Genomic DNA, 15,367 nt, shown 5'->3' with positions numbered 1-15,367 from the left:
CGGGTAATAACGTTAATATACCTGCAAGTAACATAACATATTTAACAGAGAGGTTTAAGAAGCTTACTCTCAAGTAGGGATCGATGAATGGCGAAAATCTTGTGAACGACTAATAAAAATTGAAAATCAGTTCATAGAACAAGATCAGTTAATTGAGATGCAGGAGGATAGGTTTATATTAAATACTGCGTCTTCCTCTTCATATAAAGACTTTTTTATGGATATGCAGTATTTGGAACCATTTTCAAGTTCTAATAGCCTATAATTAATTAATAAACTCATGAACAGAATTGGAGTTTTCATCTAAATCTCAAAATTCGCCACAGTAAAATTTTCAAAAATTATCCTTGATCATTGGATAAATTTGTATATTTGCATGTATCACACACAATCAGCCGCTTTAAGGGAAAAAAAAGTATCAAAACGTTTTACTCCAATTTCCTCAGTATTGCTAGCGTCAATTTCTTTTTTCCCTTTTTGCCATCAGATCCTGGTAGACCTATAGTTATAAGGTCATATTTTAAACGATTAAAGCCAGTTGACATTCAGCTTCAAATAAAAAGTTTCATTTAACATATACATATTTAAACACATCAACCGCCACTGAACCTAACTCGGGTTTCATATTTTTAGTATGAACAATAATTTATTAATATACAATATTTTTATTAATAGCTTCTCAAGTTATCTGATACTGACAGAAATAATGCCGATAAAGATGTACGTAAAGAAATCTTAATATATTTATCCTAATATAAACGCAATCCTTGTACAACAGAAACTCAGCCCATGCAGACAAATTAAAATATAATGCAGTAGGTATATTTGACTATAGTTAAGGTACTTTAGTCAAAATAAGTCACAATTATTTAACGTATTACATATAACGTATTATTTAATGTAAATTTAATATATATGTAAAGGATTAACGTGTAGGGGTCCTGACTAAAGGGAATTATAACGTTAACACTTTATCAAAGACGATGAACAACGGCTAATGAAAGAAGATAACAAAAAAAGCGCGGCATATTCAAAAAATTTTAGTATAAATACATAGAAAACTTATAAATTTAGTATGAATGTTTGATATATTTTGTGGATTAAACTTACTTGATACTTGATTTTATTATTTTTTACATTGGTAGTATCTGTATTTCTACATTGCATAGAAAACTAAAACTATATCTATATAAAGGGTTTTTCAACAAGAACTTTGTTTTCTAAAACAAAATAAAACAAAGAATTTAGAGGAAAATGAATAAAATTTTTATTGTATTACAAAGAGAAAAGTTTGGCAATTATGAATGAAAAATGATATCTGGCAAATGTCCACCACGACCACGCTGACAGATGTTGATTCTTTCATCAAAATTTTTAATCACTTTTTGGCAAAATGGAGGGTCTATTTCGTTAATGACATCACGGATTTTGAGTTTTAAGGCTGCAATCGATTCGATTGGCTCCGTATAGACTCTGTCTTTAACATAGCCCCACAAAAAATAATCCAGTGGTGTTAAATCACACGATCTGGCTGGCCACTTAACAGCTGAATTTCGCGAAATTATGCGCTCGGGAAATTTGGTTTGCAATAAATTGATCGTTTCATTGGCTGTGTGACATGTGGCACCGTCCTGTTGAAACCACATTTCAGTGATATCCATGTCATCAATAATAGGCCAAAATTTAGTGGTTAACATCTCGCGATACCGTGATCCATTGACTGTTACCGCATTTCCAGCCTCATCTTCGAAAAAAAACGGCCCAATCACGCCTCCAGACCACATAGTGCACCACACAGTAACACGTTGAGTATGCAAAGCCTTCTCAATAATTGCTTTAGGATTTTCAGAAGCCCAAATGCGACAATTTTGCTTGTTGACGTACCCTGACAAATGAAAATGGGCTTCGTCTGAAAAAATGATTTTTTCAGAAAAACCAGCAGGTTGTTCCTGAATGAACTGAGCGAATCTGCGGCGATTTGAATGGTCGATCAGCTTTAATTCCTGCACCAGTTGAATCTTGTAAGGCTTCAAAGCCAAATCCTTTCGCAAAATTCGCCATGTTGTGCTTTTGGATAACCCCAATTGTTGAGAACGTCGTGAAATTGACAAATTTTGATCTTCTTCAACACTGTGGCTCACGGCGGCGATGTTTTCTGTTGAGCGACCCGGTCGAACACGTGTTGGTGTTGGCACATTTTGTACCGAGCCTGTCGACTCAAATTTCGCGACCAAATTCTTAACAGCGGTCTCAGAAGGACGATTATGCTGGCCGAAAATATCACGAATTTTACGAAATGTAACTTTAACAGAACCACCATTTTTATAGTGGATTTGAATTATTTTAATGCGATTTTCGAGCGAAATTGAATTCATTGTAATAATTGCCAAAGCACCTGCTACGAATACCGCCAAAAACTAAATGTCAAAACTATCACGTTCTCGGTGTTGCCACAATTGAAAAACAAACTTCTTGTTGAAATACCCTTTATATAAAAATGAAACCCGTTTTCCGTTGTCACGACATAACATGAAAACGGCTTGACCGATTTGTCTGATTCTTTCTTTATAATATTCCTTGAAGTACGAGGATGGTTCTTACGGAGAGAAAATTAAAAAAAAAATTTAGTGAAAAAGTCTAAAAACAACACTTTTCTATATTCCCATACAAAATATTCGTAATAATATTTAAAGGCAATTTGAACTTTAATACCATATCATAAAGTTCAAATGTTAGTTGAGGGGTTCCGGGAAGGTAAATTTGTATTTTTTGACATAATGTATTTGTTGTATTATCAACTTTCTTTCTTTTTATCTTACTAGCTAGACCGGTGTCCCGAATAGCAGAATAAGTATTTAAAAAAAATAAAGAGTCGACTGTTAGGCGGTACGATGTTCGCCAGGCCAGCTAGTTTATTATAAAACACAACTTTATTCGGAATAATCAAATCCTGTGAAAAAAACGAAATATTCTATCAAATAAAACAAAGTTTAGGTTGTTATACCTGTTAACTATTCGAAAAAAATATATAATAGAAATAAGAGTAATTGCATGAAGTATCAAGACAATAAATCATACTAACCTAAGAAATTCAATGACATAATTCAATATCCGAAAGTTTTCAAATAATTCAATTATTTTCTTTTATTAGCCAAACTAGTAAAATACGAATACATATTATCACAGAATAACTACTACATATCATACAAACAGTAAGTGGAAAATAAAATTTGTTAGCATGTCAACACTAAAAACCGGAAGTTGCTCCTTTTCTTCTCCTTCCAGACTAATGAAAATCCATATCTCGGCCATTCTGTTGGAGTCTTTCTCGGATAATACACGCTATCCGTGGTGAGTGTCAAAAGCAACAAAGTGCAGTGCTTATTTGTAGTGATTCTTGCTAAAGTTATTAAAAGTTTTAGTATCAGTGTCATTATATGTTATTGTAATTACTGAAGTTACACGTTTATCGAAATTTTTTCGTGTAGATTAGTAATTAAAAGGTGCAATCTAACTCTTAATAGACTAAAGCCTAATTGAAAAATAACTTACAACGTGTTAGATCGTTTTTTGTTTCTATTTAAATCAAAATTTGATGTTCTTTTTTCTAACTTGATCGCCGCCTACGCGGCATGAAAGTTAGACCGGCACATGTCACCACGTGGTTGTGAATCAGTTTGGTTTACCGCATGTTGAGCAATAATTATTTCTTGTATATTATAATTCTATTTACTTATCTACCTATTAGTCTTATTTTTTGCATAATTTTATATTCTCAACTTCTCAATTTATCGTAATGGCTGACGTCCATTGTTAAACGTCAAGATAGGGCGAGGCGGCCATGCGGCGGCCATATTGCCGGCCGCGTATTCGATCACTTAACGACCTTGTTAAGGTGCATCGTTCTCTAAATATCGCGAAAAGTTTTCTTGAATGTTAATTTCTATATTTTTTTTCAGACTAACCAAAAATGGGAAAGGAAAAGATTCACATTAACATTGTCGTCATTGGACACGTCGACTCCGGCAAGTCCACCACCACCGGCCACTTGATTTACAAATGTGGTGGTATCGACAAACGTACCATCGAGAAGTTCGAGAAGGAAGCCCAGGAAATGGGTAAGGGTTCCTTCAAATACGCATGGGTTTTGGACAAACTGAAGGCCGAGCGTGAACGTGGTATCACCATTGACATTGCTCTCTGGAAGTTCGAAACCGGCAAATACTACGTTACCATCATTGATGCCCCTGGACACAGAGATTTCATCAAGAACATGATCACTGGAACTTCCCAGGCTGACTGTGCCGTACTTATCGTTGCCGCCGGTACTGGTGAGTTTGAAGCTGGTATCTCAAAGAACGGCCAAACCCGTGAACACGCCCTTCTCGCTTTCACGCTTGGTGTCAAGCAGCTGATTGTTGGTGTCAACAAGATGGACTCTACTGAACCTCCCTACAATGAGTCTCGTTTTGAGGAAATCAAAAAGGAAGTTTCCTCTTACATTAAGAAGATCGGATACAACCCAGCTGCCGTTGCTTTCGTACCCATTTCTGGCTGGCACGGAGACAACATGTTGGAGCCATCAACCAAGATGCCCTGGTTCAAGGGATGGAATGTTGAACGTAAGGAAGGCAAGGCTGAAGGTAAATGCCTGATTGAGGCTCTTGATGCTATCTTGCCACCTGCCCGTCCCACTGACAAGGCCCTACGTTTACCCCTTCAGGATGTATACAAAATTGGTGGTATTGGAACAGTGCCCGTCGGCAGAGTTGAAACTGGAGTCCTCAAGCCTGGTACCATTGTCGTATTCGCCCCAGCTAACATCACCACTGAAGTTAAGTCCGTTGAAATGCACCACGAAGCTCTCCAAGAGGCTGTGCCTGGAGACAATGTCGGATTCAACGTAAAGAACGTCTCTGTCAAGGAATTGCGTCGTGGTTACGTCGCTGGTGACTCAAAGAGCAACCCACCTAAGGGGGCTGCCGACTTCACAGCACAGGTCATTGTGTTGAACCATCCTGGACAAATCTCCAACGGTTACACCCCAGTCCTTGATTGCCACACAGCTCACATTGCTTGCAAATTCGCTGAAATCAAAGAGAAGGTAGACCGTCGTACTGGAAAATCAACAGAAGACAACCCTAAATCGATCAAGTCTGGTGATGCTGCTATTGTAATCCTTGTTCCTTCCAAGCCCCTCTGTGTGGAGTCCTTCCAGGAATTCCCACCTCTTGGACGTTTTGCTGTCCGTGACATGAGACAAACTGTGGCTGTAGGAGTCATCAAGGCTGTTAACTTCAAGGAAGGTAGTGGAAAGGTCACCAAGGCCGCCGAAAAAGCTACCAAGGGAGGCAAGAAGTAGCTAACATTGTCAACAGCACAATTTTTCATACAGCTGCGATACTTCATACACCGCAAGGTGTTCCGAAGGAAAGAAGGCTACAAACTCATTCCTTTTCTATATTTTTTACATGGCTTATACTGTAACATTATTTTATAATTTATAAGGGTTTAATATATCATATATCTGAGATATTTTGTTACGACTTCCAACTATATGTAAATTCATAGAATAAAGTAGCCTACAAAATTATACACTCTTTTACTACCACCATTTGAATACTAGAGTTACTATTAATAATTCTCGCCTTGTAAGACTAAACATAAATAATGGTCTTGCAAGAATACTTCTACTACTGTAGATAGATACTTAGGTAAACTAGAATGGTCTATATAAAAGATTGTTGCATTTATTTATATGAAATTTGTAATATAAAACTATCTAAACTTATGAAAATTAACTAACACCTTTTTCGAATTAGAAATTAGGCATTTTGCCCTTGGTTTGTAACACCTAGAACTATTCAAAAGTAATATTACTGTCAAAAGCCAATGAACTGTTTAAAACAATGGCAAAGAATAAAAATAGAAAAAAACTAATTAGATACTTATTTATGACACAAGTTTCATGACATGATGTAGGGCCATTATAATTGACTATAACCCGAGCTTTATTTCGGATACGAGAGGGAATTTAAAAATAAAAGTACATTCTTTGTTGCATAAAACTTTTTTTTATTTTCTATACATTTAAACAACTTATTAATTTCAACGATAAGAGCTATTCCCTATTTAATTGCCTTTCCTCTTCTTCAATCACCATCATAGCCCAGGCTTCTGCTTCTTTATAGCGTTGCTTTCTTACGTAAGGGCCTATCCACATTTTATATGTTACAATTGTAACACCTGTGAATGCAATTGCCATGTATGCCTTAGGCAAAAGCCCAGATTGTGTAAAACGCTTAAACATACTCATTTCTATAGACCTCTAGTGCTATTTCTTTGATTCCTCGACAGCTCGATTTTTTATAAAAGATTCTCTTATGATTGGTTTCCAAATGTAAACTCCGCCAAGAACCCCTAATACAGTGACCAAAGCGATTTGTCCATTTGTTAAATTTCGGGGCCTTCGAATTCTCATACTCTATAAAATTACTTGCATTTACTGTTAAACTTAAACTATCATGCACTTTACAAACAATATTTTTTACATCATAGTGATCATAACCTAAAAGTTTTAAGAAAATGAAGTGTAAACAGATATATACAGTATACACAGATAATTTACTATGATAGATCCGACCAGTGACCACAGACTTAGTGGAGTCCACAGAGTTTTATATACAAGTTACTATTATAGTGCGTTTTCCAATTACAGCACTAGAGCGCATTTTGCGGCATAATGCTCTACGTTGAATGTTCCAACTACAGCAACGCTTCGCTCAATTGAGCACTCCCAAAACGAATGCTCTCGCGTGCTTCTCGTAATAAATACCAACACAGTGACAGAAAATTTACCAGTGTTTTTCTTTAAGTTGGCATTTATCGAAATTTTCGTTAGTAAATATTATTTATTGTTGAAAAATTTGTTTCGTCGTAAATTTTGAAAATAATTAAAGTTATTTCAAACTGCTAAAAAAATAAATATAAGTATGGATGAAGGTATAAATAGTTACTTTTTTTATATTTCACATTTAAAATATGATTACAATTTTATTTTAAAATTCGGATCTGTAAACAAATTTATTTTACAGGATTATACTCTTGTAAACATTGCAATGGTTTTGAAAAAGTATGTATATTTTTTAGAAATCATTTTTAAAAAATTGCTCAAAACGTAAATGATGTAAACTTCTTACATGAAACTATTAAATGAAACATGAAAATATTTGTTATTTTTGTATTAGGACACTTGAGTAAGTAAATATGTTGATTTACCTTTTTTTAGGTCATCGTCATCAATGGTTATACAGCCCCTTGTGGGCCTTAGCCTCCTCAATTACACTTCGCTATCGCAAACTATCTAGTGCTTCCCGCGTCCAATTGCGAACCCCTATTGTTTCGAGGTCTTTGACAACTCCATCCCACCAACGCAGCCTCGGTCTACCGGGTTTTCTCTTACTACCGGGTTGTGAGTTCAGTAAGGACCTTGGGGTTCTGACGTTTCTGCATTCGGTGCACATGACCCAGCCACTTGAGCCTGCTGCACTTTATGAATTGGACGATGTTGGCGTCGTCTAGGATGTTATATGTTTTACCTTTTTGTAGGTAAAACATAAAAAATACGTAGCATTTTTTTATCGTCATAAAACAAGTCAAATTTGTCCCTTTTTCGGTAGAGAACTTTTTTAGTAGGAACACTTATGAAATGTCAGAATTCTACGGAATGAAAAAAACAGAGCATAGGTACAGTAATTAATACAAATATGATTTAGATATTATATTGACATTATGTCAAGAAATGGTGAAAAAATTTTCAGTCACGTCTATGTCGACTCAAACAGTGTACCTACCTATCAAATAAAAGTAACACACGTAAATTTTTTATTTGTGAAGTGATACTTCTTTAGGCGCATGAGGGTAAATTTATACGAAAACGTCACGAAGATGTGCAGCGTTATTGTTAAAGAAAAGGGAGAGAGCGATTGAAACTGATGGTGAGAGAGTGAGAAGGGTGAATTACATTATAGAAATTCTATTTTTAAAATTAAAATTTCGTAAAGAGAATTTATGAAATATTAGTATTTTATATTTTATGCAAAATAATTTATTGAAATCTCAATCTCAATGACGAATTGTAAATTAAAATGCCACGTGTTTTTATTATCGAAGATATAAATTTAAAAAAAAAATAATAATTTGTAAAAATTTTCGACACTTTTTCATATTTTAATGACTATTAAATTTCTTACATATTTTTCTTTTTCCCTTTTTTTTATATAATAGGGGGGCAAACGAGCTTGCAGGACGACCAAAAAGTGCAGTCATCGAAGCCTATAGACACCCATTTTTAGTGGGTGCGTTGCCGGCCTTTGAGGGAGGAGTACACTCGATTTTTAAACAGTTTGTTGATTTGGAGGTCGTATCTCTGAGGGAAGACCCCCGCCGGGAGTTGATTCCACAGTTCGCTAGGTCGCAAAAGAAAATGCCTTGTGAAACGGACTGTGGAAGACCTCCAACCATCAAACGGCTCGTACAGTGTTGAAAAGAGGCAGATGAGATCAACCCAAATAATTCTTCCGAACGGAGAGCCGTAGTAAAAAACGCAAAGAAACGCATTGTCTCTGCGTAGCGAGAGAGAATCAAGCCGATCAGTAAGACATTGGAGATTGACAATTCGACAAGCCCTTCGCTGAATTTAGTCAAAAGGAAGAAGCTGGTATTTGGGACCACCGGCCCAGAGATGTGAGCAGTATTCTATATGAGGTCGTACTTGTCAAGTACTACTTGAGCTTTGTAGAGCTGCATACGTTGTACCTCAGTGAAATACTGCTTAGCCCTACCCAAAACACCCAGCTTTCCCTCCCTCTAAGTCTCGGAAATCTAAAGTTTTAGATTTGTATAAATATGAACAAGACTTAAAAATTTGTTTGGCGAAGAAGTTTCACTTCTCACATGTGTACTATGTACGCAAGCACTTTTTATTTTTTGACGTGAAAACTTCTTTAGCGGCGTTGTAAATTTTTTTTGGAATGGGTAAAAAATGTTAAACTCGCGTCAGGACACGTGACCTGATCGAAAATACGTAAGACGGATGGAGAGTAGACAGCTGGCACAGCGTATTTAATGTAATATAAATTGTCATGTTTGTTTACGATAGCGCAATAAATAAATATTGTATTTTACCACATAAATGAGTCCTTTTATACTGATAATTAAAGCAATTCGTGCAAAATTATTCCCTAACCATTCCAAAATATCCAAAACGCACACTTAACACGTTCACTGCGGCAAGTAAAATAATACTTTTTCATCAGGTGCGGCGGCGGGCCAAAATGCGCCCCCAATGATATTTCCGCCGGTGCGTGGCAGGTCTTTCTAGACCCAACAGCACTAGGATAGATTAAATTGCTATAACTTTGTGGAAACATAATGTATACATTTTTTTTTATATTGTTAGAATGACCTTGAACCCAACTTCCTTAGGTTTGATTCGCCCCGGGATCTGGCAAACAGGAAATGAGAAATAAAGCAGGAAAAGCGGCAGGCCGATATCGACCTGAACCGCACTAGAATATATTTTTAGTAGTGATGGGACAGAGAAATATCGAAAATAAAACAGAATTATCGTAAACTCAACTCAAACTCAAACTCAAAATATCTTTATTCAAGTGGGTAACCAAGTACACTTTTGAATCGTCAAGTTAAATTAATCGTAAATGTACATTTACTACTAAAGGAACTGAAAAATGTATTTATTTACTTATGTATGCCTGTCTTGGAAACAGAAACACTTTTTATTTTTCTTAGTGGAAAATATTTCTTCACTGCTGTCACTATCACTGTCAATAACTGCAAGGCGAATTACTCTATTTTCCAAAAATTTTATTTTTCTTGTATTGCTTGCAATCGTTGATAATATCGAACGCTATGTTAGATCAGTTAGATAGCACAACACTAACTGGTCGGGCGCGCGCTCTGTGCGGTATCGGGTCGCCAGCTGCCTGTTGGGTGGGCGGGCTGAAATAGGCCCACTGCCGCACTCAGCGGATGCAAAGCAGCGTCAGTGCGTGGTAGGTCTATAAAAGCCTGCCGTTATGTTTTGATCGGGAAAACCTACAATTTTGACCGCAAGATGAAATATATATTTGTCCCTGTCGAATTTTTACAAACACCTGAGATAATCGTTACGCACCAGCGACAGGGACATAGATTTCTTCGTCCGCACCAGCGGAAATACCGCGGCAGGCTGATATCGGCCTGTTACGCAGTGAACGTGTTAATATTCAAGTTTTCACTTCTGCCGGCATTCCCGGAGCAACCCGTCGTTTTTTATTATTATGTTACAGGAGGCAAACGGACAGAGATGTAATGTTATGCCGCCACATACTCACACTGCAGGAAGGCTTGGTACGCTGATTTCTTGAAGAATAATTTCTTCTTTTCTTTTATAATTTAAATACTTTCCTACTTACTTACTTACTTCGCTGGCTCTGCAACCGTAAAAGAGTCTTGGCCTTCGAAATGAGAAACTTTCAACGCTCCCTGTCCTGTGCTACCTTCCGCCAATTGCTGGCTTTCAGCTGCCGCAGGTATTTACATTTAAAAACATTAGGTATTTTTTACACATATAGTCCAGTCAGTCAAGACAATTAATTCATTATAATTCCAAAAGTTTTCAAATTTTGATGTAAGGTCGGGCGTGGTATTAAAACAAACTATAAAATTTTGCAACCTGCTCTGCGGTCCGGAACATTGTTAAAAATGCAATAAATGATAATTTGCACAGTTCTTGAGACCAAAATTCCAAAAGTTCTGCAAAGTTGGAGTGGTGTTAAATATATTATTTTATATCACGTGTCAAATTTGCAACCAATTTAAGTGTACGGAATATTTTTTGTTATTAAAAATTAATGTTTTTCTTTATTAAACTGAAAATAAAATAAATAACAAAAAATGTTCCGTACACTTAGGTTGGTTGCAAATTTTATACGTGATATGAAATATTATATCGAAAACTTCCCTTACTACTTGCAGAACTTTTGGAATTTTTTTCACGACCATACAGCAAAAATTAATTTAATTGCAATGTTCCGGACTGCGGACAAGGTTGCAAAATGAGATTTATTGTCGTCCCAATGTACCATTCACTTGACCGAAGTTTGAAAACTTTTGGAATTATTATCAAATTTTCGATTTCGAATGTCTATAATGACTGGTGTAATAGACCGAAGAGTGTCTTGGTTGGACAGAAATATTTACAGAGTTTACTTAAATACATCAATCTATGGCATAGAGAAATAATATATTATACTGATCTACGGTCTACCTGTTATCTGTTATCTGTATCATGTAAATTATTAGATGGCCTAAAGGTCTAGATACCAGGCCATAAACTCCAAAAAAAAAAAAAAAAAATTATTAAAACATTTCTTCTACAGTAAAGACAGAGGGTATGTTCCGATATACACTGCGAGTACTGTATAGTGCTCCCACTGTTCAAAAATTTGTTCCGCTATGGACTGCAGTATACAGCCGCAGCGTCCTAGGAAATATATGACGTCACAAATCCCCGCTATACTTCTACTGCGAGCACTGGCGTTTTCGAGGTAAGGTACTCGCAGTGCTTTGATCACGTGATCAATCAAAACCACTTGAATGCCTAACGGCTGATATAACTTACAGTTTAATAACAAACATTTAAAATTCTAACTTACTTTCTTTGTAGTATTAATTCAATTGACAGTTAATATTAATATAGATTTTTTTAATGCGCTAATACTCCAATAATAGTTTTTCTTGTTGAATTGAAAAACTTTGATGCACTCATTTGAAAACTGTGTCGAAAAACGAAGCTGACTAGTATACTGGACTGCGTTCCGTTTTAAATTGTAACCAGTATAGCTGGCTATAGAGAAACGGTTTCACAGTATACTAAATTGACGGTACTCTGTACAGTGGTCGCAGTGTATATCGGAACATACCCAGAGTGAATGCCACAAAGTCAAAAAGTAAAAAATGAATTTAAAAAGAAGTCTTCCAAACATTCTAATCACAGGTTAGTTAATGAATTAAATTAATTAAATTAAACCTTAATTAATTCTTTCAATTTTTTCTCTTAATATAAATAGGTTATAGGTACCTAGATGTACCTTTTAAAATTTAAACAATAATTTATTATTTTCTACATAATTATGAACAGGGACACCTGGTGTGGGCAAGTCGACTATTAGTAAAAAATTAGCAGATCGTACTAAATTTACTTGGCGCGATGTTTCAAAACTAGCAGAAGAGTACAACTGCCTTGATGAGTATGACCCAGAGTACCAATGTCCTTTTCTCAATGAAGATAAGGTAACTCGTAAATTTCAAATATAATAAAAAAATGTTAAGCTATATTTTAGAGATAAGAAAAGGATTGCAGTATATTTCTTATACCAATAATTTATGTTGGTGGTCATAATTTATATATATATAATATATTTACATTTATTTAAAGCTTCTCGATATTATGGAAGGAATGATGGCTAAAGGAGGGAATGTAGTTGACTATCATGGATGTGAATTCTTTCCTGAGCGATGGTTTGATGGTGTCTTTGTTATAAGGACAAATAACACAACGCTATATGATAGATTAGCAGTGAGGTAGCTATTCAAAAATTGTTTTCTAGTTATATTTATTAAAACTAATTGAGTCCTTTGATGTGGTAAAACATTGCACATGCAATTATCATGTAATGATTTAATTTAAGCCTATATATAATGATTTTGGTATGTTCAATATGTTAAACTATTCATTATAATACCAACTGGCTATTACACGGTTTTATTAAAAAAGTCAAAGACCATTTTATTAATAAAATCTTTTTTATCTCTGCCATATAATGACTATATCGTACAAATGGCATATACATTAGCCAGCCAGTTTATTAAATTTTGTAACAAATGCTACAGCTGAATATCTTTCAGGCTGCTAGTTGACGGCTGGGCTATTAATTGAATGGCTAATGCGGTTGGCTGCAACATATTGGAAGGCCCTACTTAGATTCTAAGCAAAATAGACACAGAATTGTTCTAAATTCAAACGATTAATCAGCTAAAATATTTCAGAGGCTATACTGGTAAAAAACTAGACGATAATGTCCAATGTGAAATATTTGAGACAATATTGGAAGAGGCCCAGTCTTCATACAAGCCTGAAATTGTTGTACAGTTACAGAATGAAACTGAAGAACAGTTATTAAATAATGTTCAAAGTATTGTTGATTGGATTGAGAGGTGGAAGGAAGAAAATATATAATTTTAAAATGTATGTGGTTTTATTTTAATTAGCAGTCTTTAAAGTTTAGTTAATCCAAAAAAAATTTAGAATGTTTTTTTGTGTAGCTTTCCATATGGCAATGAAAGTAAAATAGGGGTTAACTTAGGTAATGATTTGTATTAGTAAGTCAGAACCCAAGGCCCTATGACCGAGGTGCATCAACCAGCTTATAGAGGATATAACCTGGACTGATGTGTGCGAAGAGGCGTCCCTGGACCTGTAAACGGGTCTGGACTCTCTCTACTTCACCTACATATGAAGCGACGCCCATTGTCATCTCCATTGCTGTGGCTGAACCATCGACTGACCAACATTCAACAACTGGTGCTATGCCAATGTGCGTATCGTGTTGGTAGATGTATTCGTCATTTGGTACTTCAACCTCCCTGGTAGTTCCATCTTGTTGTCTGGTCTTCTTCCTTGTAGTAGGATGAACTCGTCTTGTGAACGTAGCGTGAATGCGTGACGGAGCTGGATACATGCATGTAGCGCATGACTTGGATCCATATGCATTCCATTCAAAATTGACGAGGAAGCTCCGAGGCAGTCTATTGCCGGCACGCGTCAATAAGTTGCTGTAAGCATGGATGTCTTCCTGTAACACAGTTACGTTATAATCAGGTGGCCATATCCAATCTGCATTCCGTAGTAGTGGTCCAACGTTGGGCTCATCGGTCCATCTTGCTCCTGGAAGCGGGTTGAGCTCATAGAACCTCCGGCGATGGGGTTCTTGAGTTGTTCAGTCAGTCTTGGGTTGCTCAGATTTTCGAGCGCCTCTCTGATGTTAAAAGGATTGAGATATAGGGCTGCATCTTGACCGTAATCCAAATCAGAGTCGGGAAGGTAGCTGTTAAAGACTGTCTCTCCTTCGATCACTCCCACTGTGCATAGTATGTTATGCATGCTAATTGGAACTTGCGAAACAGTTTGAAGTACTTGACGGTACTCGTCGTTGAGGATGAACCGCGTGGATAGAGGGAATGATTCCTCACGTTGCTGTACATACCTTGAGTGAAAAACTTTGAAGGTAAATAAAAACAGTGACACTCGATAGTATTGGTGTATTGTGCAGATAGCTATAACTGTCGCTTGGTCCCAACTGCTGATCAATCTACTGTACTCGGCGACGGTCGTAAAACCAACACCGCGTGTGGCGACGGGCAGAGGAATGGCACGTGGTTGAACTGTGACCATCATCGACTTGAGGCTCTGTTCTAGTTGGGCGGTATCTTGGTTGAATATACTTAGAGGTCGTTCTTGAATCTGCTTAGCGTTGGTACTTTGGACGAACTTGTCCGTAGCACGCTGCTTAGCGCTTTTCCGCGAGCGCATTTCTTGAAAGATTGATTTGAAGTTGGGGGGCGAGCTGTTGCATATACAGAGACATAATTGTTATTGTCCGACATAATGTATTAGTGTCTATGACAAAGGTGCGTACAAACTGGGTCCGCAAAATTTAATTTGGCGACCTGAACGCATCCGTCACTGTCAGGTTTTAGTTGGTACTTGGTAGGGTTGTAAATATTAAGTCTGAGTCCCACATATACATAATCCCTGCTGGAGTAAAATACCGCAGGGATATGCGTAAAAGCATTTCCTGACGTAAATAAAACGTAAACTGTGAATAAAATTTTAATAAAACATAACTTGAACCGCGCGCTTCCGCGCGGCCACGCGCGGCACAAGTTTTGCAAACCTGTATCGACCTGTTCAGTTGATCCGCGCGGCTTGAGACGGAAAGACACATAGATCGATGCAAAATTAGTACCGAAGATATGGTATTAAGTATTTGGTGATATGGCATCCTTTGATTTTCAATAGAATCGTATAAAAAATCAAAGGATGCAACTGACATCCGGAAATAGTTAAAAAAATTATCTTCGTGTAACCTCAAGTCGGGATACAAAGTGACAAACAGGCTGGAAGAAAGTCTGCCATTTAAAATTGGATGCACCCAGTGTCGTCTTTGTCTTCTTCTGCGACGTCTCAGTCTTCTATATAAAATCCATAAGCAAATTGCCTCCTCCACGTCCATTGTCAATCAAT

General features: G+C 36.5%; 3 protein-coding genes across 3 annotated transcripts; 2 read left to right on the top strand and 1 right to left on the bottom strand.

Moving 5' to 3' along the window:
* Window positions 1-3,219: 3,219 nt before the first annotated feature.
* LOC125059956 (elongation factor 1-alpha) lies at window positions 3,220-5,593 on the top strand. The gene is made up of 2 exons (XM_047664672.1): window positions 3,220-3,351; window positions 3,960-5,593. The coding sequence occupies exon 2, from the start codon at window positions 3,971-3,973 to the stop codon at window positions 5,360-5,362; it is 1,392 nt and encodes a 463-aa protein (XP_047520628.1). The 5' UTR covers window positions 3,220-3,351; window positions 3,960-3,970; the 3' UTR covers window positions 5,363-5,593.
* Window positions 5,594-6,054: 461 nt separating this feature from the next.
* On the bottom strand, window positions 6,055-6,625 carry LOC125059985. Its single transcript, XM_047664719.1, is given in 1 exon segment — window positions 6,055-6,625. A coding segment is annotated over 1 exon segment (360 nt). The 5' UTR covers window positions 6,482-6,625; the 3' UTR covers window positions 6,055-6,121.
* Window positions 6,626-11,429: 4,804 nt separating this feature from the next.
* LOC125059983 (adenylate kinase isoenzyme 6 homolog) lies at window positions 11,430-13,312 on the top strand. The gene is made up of 5 exons (XM_047664717.1): window positions 11,430-11,452; window positions 11,991-12,058; window positions 12,203-12,354; window positions 12,500-12,645; window positions 13,111-13,312. Exons 2-5 carry the CDS (start codon window positions 12,019-12,021, stop codon window positions 13,298-13,300), a joined length of 528 nt encoding a protein of 175 aa, XP_047520673.1. The 5' UTR covers window positions 11,430-11,452; window positions 11,991-12,018; the 3' UTR covers window positions 13,301-13,312.
* Window positions 13,313-15,367: the final 2,055 nt, after the last annotated feature.

The sequence above is a fragment of the Pieris napi genome, chromosome 20 (genome assembly GCF_905475465.1).
Source record: "Pieris napi chromosome 20, ilPieNapi1.2, whole genome shotgun sequence".
Taxonomy (NCBI): Eukaryota; Metazoa; Arthropoda; class Insecta; order Lepidoptera; family Pieridae; genus Pieris; species Pieris napi.
The sequence above is the reverse complement of the archived record's forward strand: the minus strand, read 5'-3'. Positions and strand labels throughout refer to the sequence as shown.

What these genes read in the sequence shown, in the direction of transcription:
- LOC125059956 (XM_047664672.1), top strand. Translation starts at nt 3,971, where the DNA reads ATGGGAAAGGAAAAGATTCACATTAACATTGTCGTCATTGGACACGTC.
- LOC125059983 (XM_047664717.1), top strand. Translation starts at nt 12,019, where the DNA reads ATGAATTTAAAAAGAAGTCTTCCAAACATTCTAATCACAG. An exon ending in TCCAAACATTCTAATCACAG is followed by an intron (nt 12,059 to 12,202) that starts GTTAGTTAATGA and finishes AATTATGAACAG; the next exon opens with GGACACCTGGTGTGGGCAAG. An exon ending in CTTTTCTCAATGAAGATAAG is followed by an intron (nt 12,355 to 12,499) that starts GTAACTCGTAAA and finishes ATTTATTTAAAG; the next exon opens with CTTCTCGATATTATGGAAGG.